This window comes from Etheostoma cragini, chromosome 15, assembly GCF_013103735.1.
Source record: "Etheostoma cragini isolate CJK2018 chromosome 15, CSU_Ecrag_1.0, whole genome shotgun sequence".
NCBI lineage: Eukaryota > Metazoa > Chordata > Actinopteri > Perciformes > Percidae > Etheostoma > Etheostoma cragini.
Window position 1 is genome coordinate 4326483 of NC_048421.1, and position 21409 is coordinate 4347891.

General features: G+C 41.6%; 1 protein-coding gene across 2 annotated transcripts in view; it reads left to right on the top strand.

The window, feature by feature from the left end:
- LOC117957975 (protein shisa-8) overlaps positions 1-21409 on the top strand; it is a 92186-nt gene that overhangs the window by 40203 nt on the left and 30574 nt on the right. Inside the window, exon 4 of one of the 2 annotated variants that reach the window (XM_034894133.1) lies at positions 5387-5503. The exons of the other annotated variant lie outside the window; for it this stretch is intronic. Within the exon in view, the coding sequence (XP_034750024.1) occupies positions 5387-5503 (117 nt within the window). The remainder of the gene's footprint in view (positions 1-5386; positions 5504-21409) is intronic. 2 annotated transcript variants of the gene reach the window in all.

Sequence of the window (21409 nt, forward strand, 5' to 3'; positions counted from 1 at the left end):
CACACACACACACACACACACACACACACACACACACACACACACACACACACATACACACATGCTTAATATAACTCTGTGATTCTTCTGTGGATTGAGACTCAATTTAGTGGGCATGTTTCCTAAGGGCTCATTTGTGACAAGAGTGATGGCATGTTTTAAAGGACAAAGGTCCCTGTTGCCTCACTATTTTGTCCTAGTCATTAGGCTCAGCAGAGAAAATGTGAGCCATGCTTTGGTCCAGTTGTGTTCTAGTATTCAGACAGACTTGTGTTGCTGTGTAGTAGGTAAACACCTTTATTGTAAGCCACTTAAAGTTAGTGGCTGCAAAGATAAATTGATCAATCGATTAGTTGTCAACTATCAATTTCATTGCCAACTATTTTGGTATGGATTAATTGGTTTGAGTAATACTTTTTATAAAAAAGCATCTTTGAGTTGTGGACCAGACATTTGAGGATGTAATCTTGGGCTTTGGAAAACACAAAATAACACAAAAATAAAATGTGGAGGCTTCTCCCTTTACTTTCATCTTCCCACCATTGCTATAAACAAGCTTTTGGCCTCTTTTTCACCCAATACTGTGCTTATTAGCACTCTGCTTTCTTCTGTCTTGCTCTCCCTCGCTGCATCAATTTCTTTCTTCCCCTGCTAATGAATCAGCCCTATTACCTCCTCTGCTTTCCCCCAATTGTTTTGTCTTGGTATTTTTCTGTAGTCTTTAACATCATGATCAGCCTCTTAGCAACGCGCACGCACACACACACACGCACACACACACACACACACACACACACACACACACACACACACACACACACATTTTTAGTACATACAGAATGTATTAGAATATCTACTGTATGTGATAGCATTTTCAGCATGTGTGGGGTATAGTTATCTTTTGATATCTGATGGGTCAGGAGGATTTTGTAGATAGAAAGATAATAAAAAGGGCAAGGAAATAACAGAGGAAAGAGAGATGCAAAAGAGGGGATAAACGTGTGTGTGTGTGTGTGTGTGTGTGTGTGTGTGTGTGTGTGTGTGTGTGTGTGTGTGCGCGTGTGTGTGTGTTGTAGGGGTTGAATGGAGGTACAGAGTGATGACAATAGGGGCGATGGGATGGAGCCATCCGGAGCCCTCTGTGTCAGCCCTCTACACATAATCACCTCTTAATTAAACACATTTAATCCTCCAAGCCACTTAGACTGAGATAGAGAGAGAGTGAGAGGAGAAACAGAGAGCTGTGAGGCAGTGAAAGATAGAGAGAGAAAAGGAGAGAGGGTGGTAGACAGATGGGACTTTTCAAAGGAGGTTGATTGCACAAAACTGTTCTTCTCCATGATTGGAGTTTTAGGGCTCATCCAAAAGACTTCTAGGCTGTATGCAAAATGTTGTTTACCACTTTGTCTAAAACCCAGAGTAAAATGGCACACTTAAAATGATGACAACATTATTGCCTTTCAATAGAGAACTCATTTTGAAATAATAATAAAAAACAGCATCTATTCTGGAAATATAGGTTCAGTAACAGCAGTACTCCCGATCACAAATTTGCTGCAGAGAATACAGAACATTCAGCAGTTTGCTTTTCTTACCACTACAGTGAGAATAGGATGAAAATACACTGAAAAGTTCTGAGCCCTTTCCCTAATGAAGACAGCAGCGAAATCCTCATGTTTCCTTTCTGAGAATCTCCTTATCTGACTTCCACTCCTCTCCTGTGCTCATTTCATTTTCAAGGCAGACATTTTCATTTTAATACCCTGTAAGAGATGAACTAAAGGATGAAAGTGGCGGGATGTAAAGTCTAAGCCGGCATATGTGTCAGAAAGAAAGGAAAGAGAGAGGGGGGTGGAGGGGGGCTAGGGAGCAGAAAAACACAAGGAGAAAAGGTATTGAGGTCATGCAGCGGTTGCAGTGACTGAAACAGTTAAACAGGAAGACAAGAGGCTTTTTGTGGTTGCAGAGGACAGCTGACGTGATGACGAGAAAAGGGGCTGACAGAGAAAAGCCGTTGGACAAAGTCAAAGAACAAGGTAATGGGGAGTAGAGAGAGACAGAAGGGAGGAGGTGAGAATCAGAGAAGGTTAAAAGAAACATATGACAATGACATTAATGAGGCGTGCAATGGCAGAAACGGCAACAGAAGCAGGGGTCTAGAGGGGGAGAGATGGTGCAAGTAAAGAAAGACGGAGACAGGCAGGTGAAAGGGGGCCGATGATGATAATGAGCGGTGGGCGTGTCCTGTGTACAATGAAATAAAAAGAAGTAGGAATTGAAAAGAGAGGCCAGGCTAGAGCAATGAGAGAGTTGGACTGCAAAGGAGCGAGTGATTGACAGAAAGAATAAAGGAGGGAAAGGAAGAGCTGGAGAAACGAAAAAAGAGAGGGTGAGGCAAGAAGGATGAATGGAGACAGAGATGGAGAGAACACATAGAAGAGACAACATGCTGCTAGCTGTGATGGGGACAGCTGGTCAGCTACTGCTCTGCTCTGGTGTGGAGAGATGCCCTGAGGACAGTCACCCTGCTCTGCACACACACACACACACACACACACACACACACACACACACACACACACACACACACACACAAGGTTGCATCTGTAGGTACAATTCTGTTAACACAACACAGATCGGAATGCACAGTCTCACACACACGTTGGCATGTTTTACTGCACAGATAGAGCGGGGGGGGGGGGGGGGGGGGGGGGGGGGGGTGTTCAAAGGGATGGTACAGGAGATGTTGAAGAACATAAAGAAATGATGGGGGAGATAAAGAAAATTATTTCAAAGAATAATGGAAGGAAATGGAAGGAGAATAAATCTCCACAAACTAGGGCACATAAAGAGTTAAAAAAGCATAAGGTACAAAGGAGTGAGACAGTGAGTGATTATTAAAAAAAAGAAGGGGTTGGAGAGGCTATCAGGCAATGGGATGTAAATAAGAAAGTGAGGCAGGGGGGGAGGAGAGGGAAGAGAACAGATGGCAGAGAAGAAGAGCGGGAAGGAAAATGGAAAGCTGGGAATGCGATAACGTTCCCAGATCACTTATAACTGATCTCGGCTGTGCCAACATTGCCTCTCATTGTGGCAATGACTGCAGCAGCACAGAGTAGAACAGAACAATTCTCCTTTCTTTGCTTCCTCAAATGACGGTGATTTCAGCACCATAGACGGTGACCCTAAAATCTGCTGGGACTCTACTGGGGATGTTCTCCCTCAACTGGCTTTGCTCCAATTTCCCTGTAATACATTATTCGAGTGGGAAACCTCAAACCAAGTTGTTATCCTCAAGAGAATCTTCTAAGGAACCATGGGAACTGAAATCCTAATGTTAAAGCTGGCCGGTAGCTGCCGTTGAGCACATGTGTTTTCATGTGGGGCAGGTTTTTGTTCTAAACAATATATAAACAGTCGGTGTTTCATAGACTGATTGTGAGTTGGAGTATTTATTGACTGAACATACATTCATTTAAATAGCTCTTGGTCATTATAATTGAAGCGACTTGAATCTCTGTATTTCTACAATTCTTTGGCCCTGGCTGAAATAACATTTGAAGTAATTCTAGTGCCATTGCTCCAGCAATGGGACTACCAGTGGGTCACTGTACCACTTTGTTCAATATTGAAATATCTCAAAACCGTTGTTTGTATTACCATTATTTTTCTGCGGTCTTAAAGGTCCCATGACATGGTGCTCTTTAGATACTTTTATATAGACCTTAGTGGTCACCTAATACCGTATCTGAAGTCACTTTCACGAAATTCAGCCCTGGTGCAGAATTACAGCCACTGGAGCCAGTCCCACAACAAGTCTGTAGCTTTTGAGAAGGGAGGGGGGGTTGGGGGGGGGGGTATAATAGACTTGAGCAATTGCCACTTTGCCCGTTTGAAAGCCATGATGTCTCTGGGCGTCAAAGCAGAGAAAAGGGACGTAACCTTGCCTCTTATGACCTCATAAGGATAAGGAGCCATCTGAGCTTTCATTTTCTCAAAGGCAGAGCAGGATACCCAGGGCTCGGTTTACACCTATCGCCATTTACAGCCACTGGGGGACCGTAGGCATGCTGGGGAATGCAAATTAATATTTTAAAAAAACTCGTGAAGTGAAATTTTCATGCCTTGGGACCTATACCTTTTAGGCATCCCTGACTTTTGCTTTACCGCCATTACGAGGTTCACATTTGTGGTTTTCAGTGAAATGGCGAAACAATTATTTGGTGGATTACCATGGATTCCTCCTTCAGGATGAATTGTCCAAACTTCGGTGATCACTTAACTTTTCATCTCACTACATCCCCTTGTCAACAATGTGTCCAATATTTTGTTTTTTGACTGCAAAACTAACAATTTCCATCAGTCTCAGCTGTACTTTGTAGTAGTGCTAATTTGCAAATGTACCGTGGCATGCTAAACTATATGATGGTAACCACTGTCAACATCTGCATGTTAGCATTGTCGTAGCGAGCATGCATTTAGCTCAAAGCAGACTCTATCATGTTTGAGACTATGTTCCATTCAAAATCCATTCACTGCTCTCTTTCTCAGTTTGTCAAGCATAACCATGGAGACATTTCATTGAGCTACACTAATGGAACCATTAGATGATTTATTTGTTGGCTTCACATTTTTACACATAAACCATTACAATGATAATAACCCTAGATTACTTGCTATTATTGTACCAATGATTATCCAAACACAAATACAAACCACTGGAACCTGTGTCCTAGTTCCAAAACCATTTGAATAATGATGCCTTTCTTAATAATGCACATGGACATATATGTACTGCTTTATTCAGCAGTTCTCAGAGATAACCTTCAAACATACAATGTCCCCCCTGTTACGGAAGGAAAAGACTCGCGGGGCATATATGAGCTGGACTCTTCTTCTCCGCTGGAGGTCTCAACTGAGATATGAAAGGATTTGCATTTGTGGGGCATAATTTGCATGTTGTTGGCCTGCGAGAAAGAGAGAGGGAAAAGATGCAGAGATAGAAAAGTATAAACAGAGTAAGAGAGAGAGAGGAAGGTAGATTGAGCTGGAAGAAGGGAATATGTGAAAGAGGTAGAGCAGGAGAGGAAAAATTTAAATGAAGGAGTGTTTGACGCAGAAAAAGAGGGGAGAGCAGGCGCCAGTGGAGGAGGGAGATAGGATCGGTGTGACATTGAAATCAAAACAGGGAAATGAGTATCATGGGAGCCTGTAGGACGGGTGTTAAGTGAAAAGATGTACTATAGGTGTGTGTGTGTTCGTGTGTGTGTGTGTGTGTGTGTGTGTGTGTGTGTTTGTGTGTGTGCGCGCTCAGGAGTGTGCAAGCATTTGTGAGGGAGAGAGAGTGTTTGTTTACATCTGTGCGCCCTTGATTTCTTCACTACAGTGCCACATGGGGCCAGTGCCAATTATATCTGCACTGAGCTCGTCAACGACACCCCACCAGAGAGAGAGAGAGACCGAGGGAATGGAGTGAAACAGATCAAATATGGTTTAAGAATATGTGAGTATATGTGTGTTTGTGTGTGTGTTCATACAAGCATGAAAACATGCTCTCATGCATGGACGTACCATACAGCTTGTTCATCAGTTGGCCAACTTGTCTTCTTATCACGTTGCATTATTACCATTATGTCTGAATGACTGACAGGACCCCAGATCTCCCTGCCAATCAGGCTGCAGCTTTATGGGAGTTTTCATTCTAATTGAGGCCCGAAGGGATGTGCATGCGGTCTAGCAATGACTCATCCTGACCTTGCTGGCCTTGTGGTGGCTACTTTGGCACCCACTGTGTAGACCGAACCTCAACTCCCGGCCTCAGATCAACCAGATGTAACAATGCAAAACGGAACACATTTTAACAAGATCCCAGAAATTTGTTTAACCAAACCTGACAGCTGCAATACATCAACACAGATGCCAGTGCACATGTGCCTTACAGTAATATTACTGTAAACAAGGAGCAATCCACAATTTACAGAAAACAGACATCAACTGTAGACTCACAGGTGATAATCTGAAAGTATGTGTGTGAAAATTAGTCGGCCTAATGTTTCATGATAGTACAGCTCTAGGGATGGCAGTGTACCAATTTGGTCCAGCTTGAAATATCTCAGGGACTATGGGATTGATAGCAGGAACTTTTGTATAGACATTTGTGGTCCCCTGATGATGAATCCTACTTATTTGTATGACTCTGAGATGGGAGATCATTAGACACAGCCTGCGTTTTCCCATTTGACTCCTGAATCTTTCTTTCTTTCTCTCAACCTTCATGTGAGCCTTTCCAATAATCTATTATTGTCTGGCTTGGAGAGGAGAAATATGAGTCTGCATTTCTCTTCTCTACATAAACTTCTCACTTTTCCCCCCTCAGGCCAAACCATCTGTATCTCTCCCTCCACCCAAACTATACTGACGCAGCTAAAACCACTGAACATCCAAAAACACCCTTTTTAAATTTCTCACTTATACATTTGTCTGAGTTGCAGATATGTTCATGAACTTCTTGATGATTTTTGCATCATTAAAAAGTTTGGCCTTTATTTTCTCTCCTATTTGGATGAGACTGCAATATCCATCTTGAAAGTTTAAGTGATATTTTTATGTCTCTGACGCATGTAGGGCAGTAAAGAATTGATTCATGAAGCCTTCACACTACCACATATACAGTGGGATTGAGAATCCCCCCCTGATTTTTAGGATGGGTAAATCAGGTGGAAGTCAAGCTAATGATCCTCCGGTGCATCGCTGGCTTTACTCTTCCACTATCTCTTTTCCTTTCTTAGTCTTCCCTTCTTTCCAGTTGCCTCTCATTAGCTGCCTTAGCCGCCTGCCCTTTTTCAGCTTAGAGCCCTGCTTCCCTTGAGGTGTCTCGCTTTCTTTCTATCACTCTCTTTCTCCGTCACGTCTCTCACCTCTCTCTTTTTCCATGTTGTCTCTCATCTCTGTGCCCTGCTCTTGTATATCCCCTCTTCTTGCCTTCTCTCTCTCTCTCTCTCAGTCATAGCCTGCAGACTGCCTCCTTAATTTTCTTATTCAATTCTATAGTCACCCAGAAATAATCACAGAGCTAGAATAAATAGACCTGATGTTCCTTTTGGTGTTTTTTAGGAGTTCAAGAGTTGAATTCCACCGAGTTGAAAGCAAACTTTTAGGGTTCCAGGGACAAAACCTTAAGGTAACGTGATAAAAAATACACAGAGAAAAACAAAGATTAAACAAGTAAAGATGGAGAGGTAGTCATGTCACATGGAAATGGAGAATCTAAAATGGATGATGTAAGTAAAATGAAAATAAAACAAAGCATGAAAGCAAAATAAAAGGATTGAATAAGTAAGCGTATGGAAATGGCTAGTGCCACTCTATTTATCCTAGTTCTGTGATGATCTGTTGCTGAAAGTCAACCGACTCTCAGAGGAGGAATATCCAGTATAGGCTTATTAATAAGCCAGGGCAGCGACAGATTACGGCTTTGGTGAGCCGCCAAGACAACGACTGAGACAGACCGACAGAAGGTCACTGTTTGAATGGAAATATTGGCCAAACAAAAGTATACTCATGAATACAAACTTCCAGGTCAGCACATAGTAATACTGATGGACACATAGGAACCTATCTTGCACCCGTCGTATCCCAAAGCCCGATGCAAGTGTCTTTGCTAAGACAGACGCAGTTGTCAAGTTCCTGTCCAGCACCTACGTCGTTTAAAATGCAAATGCACCTGCGCACATCTGTGTGCAGCCAATGGACGTGCTGGTCCTAAAAGGGAGGTGTGTTCTGGTGCATTCTTGGCACTGCTATCTTGAGGCAGCGGAGAGTGTTCATGCCATTGACCACTAAAGTCAATAGCGCAGCATTTCATCTCCACACACTATACTTTTTGCACACACAGGGATGCACAGCAGCACACAAACATGCAAAAGATGAAAAAAAAATATATAGTATTATGATATGATCTGCTCGTGCGTCAAGTGGAAGCGCACAAGCAGATCATATCATAATACTATTTCATTTTAATTTTAATCAGTTTCTTCTCCTGAAAATCTCTCCTTCCTGCTCAGCAAATCCGCAGTCATAATAGCAACTCGCCTAGGTACAAACTGGCCTGGCTTTTAAAGTGAATGGGAGATGACACTCTGATTGGTTAATTGCATTTTACACCCAAAACACACCTATGATTAATGAGTACACTAAGTAGAACCCTTTTGAACCTTGCGCCTGGCGCATAGACCCTATTTTCCACTGGTAAACTACTAAAAGTGGATTTGTAATTGCCCTAAACGCACCTTCACCGTGCGCTTAGATGGTTAAAACTGGTCTCATGGACATGAATTGGAACGGATTCCAGTTGTCTTTGACACTGATTGACAATTAATTCAAAAAGGATCGAGTATCTAGATTTATATTCCCTGCAGTGTGGTGGGGGCTTTATTAGAGCATGTTGGGAAATACAATTTACAGAAAATGTAATTGAAAAGTTAACTGAATAGAGAAAATGTCTGGGGTTGAGTGGTGTTTCAACTGACAGTCTTAGTAATTCTAAAATCCTGGTTGCTGCCTCCACTAGAAACCCCTGCCGTCCTCCTGCAAAACACTTATTTTACTTTGTTTTTTTATTAAGTAAAATACATAGACATACAACAATTTTGATGATCAGCATCAGACTGTCGACGGACTATTGTCTACTGATTGATCCTATGAATGGATAGATTTAGAAAATGTAGTTCTGGTTTATTGAGGATCATGCCATGTGGATGTCTGTGCTTTTTCTGGGAGACGTTATTCACTTAGACCACTGCAGCTGCTATAGAGGACATGTTTATAATGTGTACAGCATGCATAAGGGACAGTAGAGTATCTTCAGGCACAGCTGTACAGTTATGTACATGCATGTGAATGAAGAGGGAAGATGCTGAGGGTGATTGCATGCTTGTGGGTGTGCAAACATTGATCCAGTGTGGGGGGTTTTCTCCCAGTCATTTGAAGGACACCAAACCCCGTTCTGCTTCAGCTCCATGCGCCAACCGCCCCCCTAAATACACACAAACACACACACACACACACACACACACACACTGCAAGGAAAGTGTGGACAGACAATTTTGTTAACTGCAGCACAATAGAAACAAATGACTGCAAATGTTGGCAACACAGTCATTGTGTGCGGTCTTATAATGCGAGGGTTGTGTTGTTGTATTACACACAACAGTACACATGTGTGTGCTTGCGTGCATGCATGTGTGTGTGTATATATACTGGTGATGGCAAGTGAGGCTGTGGGGGGCTGTGTTGTCTCTGTCACCTCCTCTGCCTCCAGCCTTCCTGAGGGTCAACCATTATGGATTGACACATTTTTACACATTTTGACCTTAAAAAACAGTTGTGTGTGTGTGAGTGAGCCAAAGCATGTGCAGCTATGGGATTGCATGAAGTGGTTGATGTAAAGGTTGTTGTTTTTTTGTATCCCTTCTAAGATTGCCAAGATGTTCCACAAATATAGCGGAATTAATTTCATGTTGTAAGCAAAGCAAAAAAGTCCTAGGTCTATTATACCCTCTAATATACGGTCTTATGTATGAGACATTGAAGAGGAACCTTTCTGTTCACTATACATGTGTGTAAAAGCACTTAGCTATCCTCTATGTTCAAGAGGGTGGCATTTTTAAAGGTAAGGAGCAATGAGTGGCGAGGCAGTTCAAAGGGAGAATGTGGATGTTATGGATGTGAAGAGTGTTAGATGTGTATATTTTTTTGAATGTGTCTGCTGGGTGCTGATATGGGCCGCTGCTTAGCCCGTGAGTGAGGTGCAACGCGTGGCTATACATTAAATGGCCCAGATTAGCCCCAACTGCTGCCGGCTCACTGATAGTATTACTGTTATGGAGTGGCTGGGAGGGATCGGGCTCCATTTTGGCTCTGTCATTCTGTCATACTGAGGAATAACCCCTCTCTTAGAGGACTCAATGGTTTCCTGGTTAATGCATCAGGCCAAGGGTAGCACTTGTGTTGACTATGATCGACAGGGGAGGGAGTGTGAGAGAGAGCAGGGAGAACAGAAAATCTGCTACCATGTACAGAACAAACTGACTGGTCCTTATCAGTAGAATGTAATTTTTATAGTTGAAAAGTCTGACTTCCTGCTAAGATTTAAGTAAAATTATTGAAATCAACGGTATTTTTAAAACAATTTGTTTGTTGATTGTGTACATGCACTAAAAATCAATTAAACAATGACCCAGTTTAGCACCAATGCAAAGATGGTTAACTTTTTTCTTTTGACCCGGTGTTAGTGTTTTGTTTGTATCACTGTTTGGGTTTTCACCCAATCTATATTTATTTTTACATTATAGCATAAGACTGTCACAAATGAATGCTTCTTTCATAACTATATCAACATTTGTATGTTTTCCTTTTTTGCTTGTCTATTTATTCTGTTTAAACCCGGTACTTCTGCATAGTCAAAGTAAAAGATTAGGCTACAATATTATATCTGGTATAATACTATTTGTAGAATTAGACACAATGGTGGCTGCGTAAGACTGTTTCCAACTTGATCTAAACAATTCCAATAACTCCAGATTATTGTTTTTGTCGTGGCATAATGTAATGTTCCTATAAGCCTAAGGGTGCAATAACTATTTCATCACTAATGTATGCCCTTAATGGATTAGCTCACTGCCCAGTGGCATTTCTAGACCTTTATAAATTGGGTGGGGGGCTGGGGCCACATGCGATTTTAGGGGTACTATTTTAGTTGTTTCTTTTATTTTATATTAACTATTTAGGGGTAACTAGATTAACCCTTAGAGAGCCATTTTTTTGGAGGGGGGGGGGGGGGGGGGGGACAGGGGATCTTTGGTGGACGATAGCAAGTCAAAGGTCAAATGCAAAAGTATATGCCACACAGAAGGGGTATACGTCATTAGGGGGGGGGGCCCAGCCCCCCCTCTAAAACTGTCACTGTTATAATCTGATGAATCACAAATTGATTATTCTGTTTGTGTTTTACTGAAAACCGCAAAGAATGCACAAACTAACAATCAGTAACAAATAGTGGTATGTAAGTTTAAAAACAGCCCGGAGTAGACACTAAAACTGGTGCCTCTTTCTCACCACTTACTAATGTTGGGCTAGGGTTGTCTGATTAGGGTTCAACCCTCCTTTTAGAAATTCATACCAAGCCTGTCTACATGGGTATATCCCTGGTCATGTAAATATAAAGTGGATCAATGCTTAACAGTTACCATAAGTGCTAGAAATGGGCAGTGCTTTCTAATGGTTTGTAGCTACTAGAATCTGTCATTGTACAGCCGCCAACTGTTTGGAAATGAATTGAACTGCTCCAGTCTACTGTTACTGAAGCTGCTTGTGAACATCCTAGCTTTGTACAGTCTATGGCGAAAACGCAGTGAGACTATGTCTCACTGCGATATACAATGTACTGTATATTGTTGTTTTTTCAAAGTGTGCAGTGAACATAGGCGGCAAGGTGGCGACCTGCAACGACTGCCCCAATGTCATTTCCAACCAATCACGTACTTTGTCCCGTCCCAGCTGTTAGCGACCCAGGTTGTGTGCAATTCACATTGAAATCAACCCTAGTCTAATCTGACTCACCCCACCTTGCAACCTGGGTTGCGAAGTTGTGTAGATCAAGGACGGTTACCCCATTCAAACACATTATCAACCTGAGTATAACCCTGATTGAGCCATTGGTGTGAAAGGGATGTGGGTCAGAACTGCCCCTTTTCTTGGGTGCTGGGCAAAGTTACCCATTAGTGCCTCTGTGCTTTATTGTCCCAAGTTTGGTCAACTTTGTACCAGGGATTTAAAAGATGTAAAGCCATTGTACTTAGGATCAAACACAACATTTTATTGTAATTGTGATTGGACAATAATGCATCTCTGTATGACAGTGCTTTGTGAGATTTTTCAGTCGGATCCACCCATGTGCCATCCTTGCTCTGCACCGCTCTGCAAATCTGTACACGTGTTCTGTCATGTTCGACTATAGTCATTTTCCACAATCAAACCAGTAATCTTGTACAAGCTCAATCCTACAATTACAAGCTTAAAGATGATATCAGATGAAGGGGAAGTGTCCTCTGGAAACCTTGTATCTCCATAAAAAGACCAAAGGCAACTGTACCATACATCATTTGGCTTTAGCCTGCAGCCATGGAGCTTTTTGTCATTGACTGGGAAATAAACTGTTATGGGAAGATTAAAGGTGCCAGGTTTTCACAGGACATTACTGATTCATAACCACAACTGTGAAACCAATGAGAACAGAGGAGAGTGTGTTTTTGATAACCAGGCTCCTTCTGTCTGGGAAGGTTACTCCCACTGTGAGCTTAAATTGATTAAGTTATCACTAAAGAAACAGTGGCTGAGCTGGACTCTGCATGGCAGCCCTGTGTCTCTGTGTGTCTCTGTGTGTGTCTGTGTATGTGTGTGTGTTTAAGCTAAGCCAAACAATGCTGTAACATAGCTGATTGGAATCAGTGTCACTTCGAAAAGCCAGAGCTCTTGAAAAGCAGCATTGGCGTCCCTGGCATGTGCGTGCACACACACACAAACGCGCACACACACACACACACATACACACACACACACACACACACACACGCACACCCACACACACACACACACACACACACACACACACACACACACACACATACCCACACACGCATATGAAACAAGGAACCTACCACATCAACCGGCACACCTTAACAATCTAAAAACCCAAAATGTGAGCACTGCAAATTAATATGACAGCAAATGTAAATGGTACACACACACACACACACACACACACGCACACACACACACACACTTGCTCACTGTCAAGAATATACACACACAACACACTGCCACATCACATCACATAATTTCAGAGTGCAAGTTTAACCTAATCACACTCAACCATGCGTGATCCTCAGAGGGAGAGTCAGGTCTGTTATGACAGTTGATGTGCTGTGTGACGGCCACAGGGTTTAGAAACCACAGACCAGCCGCCTGCTTTTAATACACACACAAACACACACCTCAAACACACATGGCAAAGACCTGTGCAGGACGACAGGCAAGGCGGACACTTTAACAGACAAGGAAAGGAAAGCCAAACAGACAAGACTGCCAGGCAGAATGAGTCACTAATTGTGGTTCATTCCCGTATCACTAACCTGTGAACGCACACACAGTGGGCTGCAGCGTTGACGTCAGATCAGATTTGTCCCATGACACCACACAGTTTTGTTTATGGTTTTAGTGGTTGCTGTGATTCAGGGCTTACCTGTTGGGAGATAACAGTGTTGAGATAGGAACCTATAGCATGACCCCAGTCATATCTTCCATGTTAAGAATAAGTACGGTAACATCTAAAAACAGATTCTTACAGTAGTATGGAGCTTCCCAAGTTCGTATTGCGGTTTGAAAACATTTAAAGTTGGCCCCTCCTCCCCCGGCTAAACAAGGTTTGCGGTGCTCACCAGCGGGCAAAAGCTAAACCCAGATTCACTCTCTTTTTGAAATGAGCTTTGTAGTTTGGCTATTCACCTCGCTGTGTTTCTTTTTCTTTTCTCGAGGCTGTCTGCCATTTCCCGTAGCTTCTTCTTGGGTTTAAGATCTGGCACCTGGTCGCTATGTTTTTATAAAGGTTTATGCCCAGAAACATCCCAAACACAGCAAAATAAGAAATTCTAGGGGTTCTGCAAATACAGATTCACACTTCTAATGAGTCATAAATGAAGTTGAGAGGGATTGTTTTTCAATCAGTCTCTAAATTTGTTTTTGTTGCCCTGCCCCTTTTGGATTGTCCAAACAGTGCAGCCACATGTTTTTTTGTAGGTTTTATGTAATGTTTGTTTAGCAATCATAATAAAATGGCATGAAGTTAAGATTTTTTTACAATGCATATATCTATGATATAGTTTGGCTAAGATCCTACTGCTCTCTGCTTTTGTAAGGCAGTATTGACCAGTTGGGTTAATTAGTGTCTCATAGATATTACACTAGTTAGAATCAATGTGTGTGTGTGTGTGTGTGTGTGTGTGTGTGTGTGTGTGTGTGTGTGTGTGTGTGTGTGTGAGAGAGAGAGAGAGAGAGAGAGAGTGACAGACAAGATGAGATTGTCATATGAAAAAGTATAGCCATAAACTGCTGCCTATCCACTATTGTGCAAGTGACATATTTCTCTAAAATGAGAGAAGTGCTGTCCCATCTCACTCTTTCTGCCACACACACACACACACACACACACACAAACACACACACACACACACACACACACACACACACTTCATAGACTGTTTTTTTTAATGATACCCCAAGCTTTATACATTTAGTATCATTAAAAACAAATATCTCTCCTAATTGAATCATGAATCCACACACATTACCTTAATTTCACACTGGCTGTCATTCAGACCTCTCCCTTTCCACTGACTGTCACTTTTTCATGGTGCTCATCTTCATCCCAACACTCTCACCATATGTCGGAACACACTGCTGCAATCCCTGCCTGCCAATTACCGATATGCAACACAAGGACAAATCAACACCGCATGATTTATACCTCCCATTAAACTGTGATCTGCCTCTGGATAATCAGCTATTTGACAGCGCCCTTGTATTAACACCTGCAAATTATACGCACATGCACTGTAATGTCGCCATTCTGTTCATGTTGTGATTGATTTTCATTTTTCACAAATACTCTTGACGCCAGATTGGAAAGTAGCAGGTCCTTCAGTATAACATGGTAGAGGTGATGTCATTGCTTGTTCTTCTTACCTATTCCAGCTCTGACTTCTGCTTAGAAACACAGTATAATGGTAACTTTTCCCCCAAAACTGCTAAGAATCATTAGGCTTATTGTTTGCTCCAGGGACAAGAACTGCTGTGGATATGATGTTTTTACCTGTGGTAATGTCATTTTATTAAACTTGTTGACCCGAAGGGCAAGAATCACACAGATAAATGACAAACACAGAATGAAAGTATCTGTTTAGATGAATGGCAAGACCTTTGAGCAATAATACCGTACCCTTGACATCAGACGTCAGGTTCCTCCACCATTTGCCTCTTTGTCAGTACCAGTTGGACACCTGTTTATATTATTTGGGTATTTTGTTGTAGTAGTTGAACAAAATGTTTAACTTGTCACTTTTTTCAACAACATTTTTAAACCTTGAGAAATGATGAAGAACACTGAGACAGGGAGAGCCGGACACTCCTGTGTCTGGCCATTAATTTGCAGCTGTGACTGTGTGAATAAGGAGCAAATGTTTCTTTTTTCATCTTCAGTGAACTATTTTAACCTTAAACTTGTTTAATACGATCAGTTACTTCACAAAGGGAACATTTCTCAAATTACTTACAACATTAGAACCCTTTCTAGTGATGCCGGGCAGCACACTAGTAGCACCAAAGTCCCAACTAGTCAGCTGTAGTCCGCACTAGTGGTCCTGCGGACCAAACTAGTAACACTAAAAGTCCTACTAGTTAAGTTCATGGTCCCCAGAGGTTGAAACCTGGTGATTGTGGGAACCCCTGATGTTCGTCGAGCGCTTTGAGCATGTCAAATAAATGCTTGCTTAAAGGCTTGCTAAGCTGACCTTTCCTTTAGCGCCACCAGCAGCTCAAAGTCTTCATCTACCCAGTAAAATATTTTAACATGTACTATGGATTGGAACAGTATTTAACACGAATAGTAATGCTGCACTTGGAATGAAATGTGAACACTTTTCTTAACTTTCACGTAGCGCCATCATCAGGTCAATACCTGATACCTGTCCAATGCTTTGGTTTATGACCAAATACCTGAAAAACTACTAACATTCCTATAAGCCTTAGCCTTTGTGTTTAGTGCTAATTAGCTAATGCTTGTAAGCATGCTAACACACTTACTCAAGATGGTGAACATGTTAAGAATTATACTGTAAATGCTAATCATGCATGTTAGCATGCTGACATTAGCATTTAGCTCAACACACAGCTGTGCCGGAGTATAGGCTCACAGATCAGCTTGTAACTGTACACTCTTAATCTTGTTTTGAAGACAAAAAGCAATCCAAAAGTTGATAACACACTTTAATTAATGTCATCTGTTGCTCTGTTGTATCTCCTGAAATCCCACTGCACAGCTACACTATACTGTGTAATTTAACAATATCCACTTACTGCAATTGCCAGTTTTTGCCCTGGCACTTTCTCTGTGTTAGCTGAAAATGGGAAACTGTGTCAATTTATCATTGGTGGGATGCAGAAAGTGGTTAATGTCAGTCTGTACCTTTTTATTTGCGGACACAAAATCAATTTTTGGAAGTGCTTCACTCTGCCAAGAAATTACAATGTGCAGTTTCTTTTAAACAGTTGTCAAATTCTGAACATCTTGCAGTCAAATCCTATTTCCTTTTTTATAAAAAACGATGGGGATGTGAGTTGGGGGGGCGTTTTCTGTAACGTAGCGAAGCAAATTGAATTCTGTAATTGCCGCAGTGACTTACTGCTGTCACAAAGAGGAAAATGGCAGTGTTGCCGCTGGAACACTGAGACAGGGGATTTGTTAACTTTTTATAACAACCATATTTAATGTGCACCGAGGCATTCCTGCTTGTGCGTGTTTTGCATGACATTGTGGGAAGCAAAAAGAAAAATAGAATTAATAAATCACAAAAGGAAAGATGACGAGATAGCGAAGGAAGGCACAGTGCGGGGTGGAAAAGGTTGCGAGCAGTGACGGAGAGACGGATAAAAAAGAAATGTGTTGGTGAGGAATGGTGAGAGAATGAGATAATCAGACGGACAGAGAGAGGATAAGGGACCAACAAAGAAAACAGTCCCCTGGTGACACGGCACTATTGATCTTAGCTTGTTGTTTAGAGATTGTCTCTCTGAGATCAGCTTGAACGCTGACCCAGCCATCACAATGCATTATGGTGGATCAAAGGGAGGCCAGTGTTGGCCACCACGCAGGAGCTGATGCCTGCGGGGAGGGAGGGGGGGGGGAAAGGAGAGGAGAAACAGAGGAGGAGGTAACACCCTACTAAAGACAAGATTTTCAATCACAGCCTGTGATTCACTGTGCCCTCGCAATTGTTCACCATCGCAGGGAAGACGAAAGGGGGAGGAGGATTAGAGGTGGAGGAGGGGGCAAAGGCAAGATGGAAGACATGAGAGGGGAAAAGAAAGTAGAGCACGAGAGAGGAAGTAAACGAGGGATAGCTAACATGCCAAAAATAAAGAGATAGGAGCGAGTGGTGTGTGTGTGCGTGTGTGTGTGTGAAACAGATGGAGGCAATAGGGTGGCGATGAGGTGAGAAACATGGTGGGACTCGGGGAGTGGAACTTGAAAGACAAAGTGAGAAAGATGAGGAAAGGCAGGAAGAACTGGATCCAATAATGAAAAAGCATATTTGTGTGTGTGTGTGGCTCCAAAACACTCTCATTCTTCTTCTTCTTCTTCTTCTTCTTCTTTGTCTTCTTCGTCTTCGTCTTCGTCTTCTTCTTCTTCGTCGTCTTCATCTTTTGTCTTCTTCTTCTTCCTTTCACTGCTGATTTCAATCATGTCGTGGTTTCTATATTTTGTCCTCTGTCCCTGTCCATCTCTCCAACCAGTGTGTGAATGTCACTGGACAGCCAACATGTGCTGGCTGTATACTGAGAGAAATGTCAAGCATGGTAAAACCGCTGACATATCACTACATGTGCATGTGTGTTATATTAAAGGGGACTCAGAGCCGAGTAAACATCGGAGCTGCCAAACATCTATTCCTAAGCTGTAGGAGGAGCTCTATAGAGAAGCCTGCGAGCAAAAATCAAAACGGCTAAAACTGCATACCCATAACACTTTATGATATCCATCATTGATAGATGGTAAATTGATAGATATAGTAAATTAATATTTAGTTCATTGTCATTTAACTGTTACCAAAGAGTCATTTGACTGTTAACAAACAATTCAATTATAACTAAAACATTAGAAGTGCTGAAAAATTAACAGATTATTGTTACACACATTATATCTCTCATCATATATCTATATTTATTAACTTTTTAACAAGGTGTTAGAGTCATCTGTTGCAACTTTATAATAACCATCTGGACACTGTTTAAAGACGGTTTACAAACCATGTAAAAATGTTAGGATTTTTCAATAATTAGTCAACACCTAAGATAGTACATGAGAGATCGAATGTGTATAACAGTAAACTTTTAATTTTCAGCACTATTAATAAGTAGTAAACATTATTAGTTATAATTTAATTGTTTGTTAACAGTTAAATGACTGTTTTCTTACAGTTAAATGACAATTAATTAAAGATTAACTATCAATTTAACATCTATTAATGATGGTTATTATATGTTTAACGTGTTGCAGATTGGTTGTGAATATCTTGCACATCAATTGGCTGATGGCGCTATTTTAATTTTTATATTTAGGGCTTTTAATATGAGAAATGAGGTTAAGTCTAACATTAGTTTGGGTTTAGCCTTAGCATTGAGATCCGAAGTAGGATTTTGTCAGGCTTAAAATTAGCCATGTAGAGAGAGTTACTGTAGATTTTGAGGTTTTGTGTCAGTTGGATTTCCTCACAAGTTCACGGACACAGTATATATTATTGTGTTGATGCCGAGTGTTTGCATGTATGTAAGCCTGAGCTTAGCACAGCCATGTGGCCCAGTGTGAGCGTGTTTCATAACATACCCCGAGGTGGTACACTTCACCCAGTCCGTCTCCATCAATATCAGGCTGAATCACATGTTACAAATGTCAAAGTCCTGACCTTGGCATATGAAGTCACGACTCTTCCTCATCATCTGGTCGTGATATTTTGGACGGTGCGTATGAAGTGGTATTGTTTGGAGGTAAAAAATAAAATCAAACGTATCGTCAGGTTGTAGCTAAGAGAAGATTTAAACCAGCAGTGTGGAAAGTTGTGGCTTTGAGAGTACAGTTGCAGTGGAAAAACTGAAGTTACTTAACCTCTGCCTGTTTCAGTGGAGCTGGCCACAGTGTTTTGTGCTGGGCAGCCCTCAGGAGTGTACCAAATGAATGAAAAAGAGCAAAATTGCTGTGGAAAAATGGTTACAAGCTTCCCTGGGCTAACAATGGTTACACAAAGGGCCAACAATGTCCGGCACAGGTCACGGAGCTCAATGTGTGTCATCTGCTTGTTGGATTGTGTCAAAGGTTTGACACTAAATCAGTTCCAGTACATTAAATTACATACATTGTTAGTGGTAACAACTCGCTGCTTCCGTAACTTTGCGCCTCCCAAGGCGATTATGATTGATTTTAAGAAATGCAAACAACCCAGAGTGTTTCTTTTTCCTATTCTAAAATGTTGCTGTGGTGTCCCGAGACATTACTCCACAGTGCTGTGGAGTGTGTCTGGCAATGTGAGTCTACACCTTAAGTGGATAGATATGAAGAATGATCTGGGAAGGTAGTACATCCAACTAGAACGTGTTGTGTCAGACAGTAAGAGCATAAAGTAAATGTTTTCACGAGGTGTATGTGGACGACAGTTTATTAAAACCAGACAATTGCATTGATAATGCAAATTTCAGCCTGTCAAGTAAATGGTGAACTCTGAATTGATGCTATTTCCTCACAAAGTTGAAATGGTACCGTAATAAGATAGAAAGTAATTATGAAGGTTAATTCTTTTCACTGACGAGTCCAGTTCTCAACTTAAAGGATGACATTGGATATTTTTCACAAAGATATTTTGACGTTCTAGCAGGAAAAGCCCAGGTGTAATTAATAACAGGTGTGCAATTGTCAAGCTCTGGCATTGTGCACACTGGCTCACTAGAGTGGTATACTTTCCACTTCAATAGAAAATTATGAATGTAATTTGTTGGACCTGTGCTTCTCTTGATAGGACAAAGTCTATTGTTTGTGTAGCATTTTTGACTTGTCATAGTAAGAGTAGCACAGGTGTAACAGTACTGATATCATAAAGGTGCTCTATTTAAGTATCCCAGTAAAGGTGCATTGGCAAGGTGCTTGTGTATGTTTCCTGCCTAAACTTTATTAAAAAATAAGCAACTATAATAAACTATAATAAACAACTAAATGTCAGGCCAGCTAGTGTATATGCGTCATTTGATATCACATTCTGGTTGGTTCGTAGATATGGGTCATGGCAGGAGTCAAGTTCTGAATTTTCCAGCAGGCTGTCTTTGGTCGCCAAAGCTCCAAATCCTCCACGGTTTTCTCACGACTCAACGTTTGTCTCAGACAGCCAAAACCCTCACAGTGTATAGGGGCCTAAATCCACATCAGTGTGGCAGTGAGCCAGTATGCACAGGACCCTGAAACTGAAGCGGCCAAATGGAATTTAGCCATCGTTAATTATATATCATTATTATATTACTATTAATTATGTGTGTTTCCTACTGACCACATGTCGATATGTCAGAATGTCTTCTGTGAAAAGGACTTTTTCTAAATTTCTTGTTTATGTACAGACATATTGTGAACCTACAATTTTAATTGACTTTAGCTTGTAAAAAAGTTGTTAATATTACAAAAATATGTATAATTTCTTTGAGTTTCTAATAGAGCCAAACTGCTGCCGTGGTTTGGGCTTGGGCTAGTTTATACCAACAAAGTTTTATTTCCTGAATTGTCTGGGTGCTGCCGGAAATTCCAGAGGATGTCCCTCATTTTGGCCGGATGGCCGTCTCCTTCCGCTTTCTTTGCATTGGCATTTTCAACTCCGGTGGATTTCTGAGGACTATGGTTAACTGCTCCTCAGACCTCCTGCAGGGTAAATCCAGACAAATAGCTAGACTATCTGTCCAATCTGAGTTTTCTGTTGCACTACTGAAACAATCTTTGAACGTACACATGTTCCACCAAAACAAGTTCCTTCCCGAGGCTATTTTGCAGCGGCACCGTGGCTCTGTCCGGCTCTTAGTGCTACCAAAGACCATTAGAAATGCCAATAAACCAGAGCATGTGTTTCTCCCATACTGGAATGCTGATTGGACTTGCCAGAACCTCCTTCAAAGCGGTGTGGAGGAAGGTCTGGCAATGCCAGACTAGGCTTGGACAGAAACTATGCAAGCTCTAATGTGATGATCATTGTATTAAAACAGGACCACGGACTCACTAGCGCTCAAATAAATCCAACAATTTTACACAATTTGGAACAAAGGTCAGCCATCTGGGTGGCAGTTTGTTAGTCCATATTTCCACTAATGCTACGTCCATGAGCTTGGTATGAGCAGCCAAGTCAATCGATCAACTTTTAGATCCCAAACCCCAACAGAACAAGGAACTGCACAAAGCCTCACCGGTCCTCAACCTGAGCAGAGGACTGATCAGCAAGAGTAATGGTAAACACCTGTGTGGGTGTTACGGAGGTAGTCTCTAGAATGGGGGAGT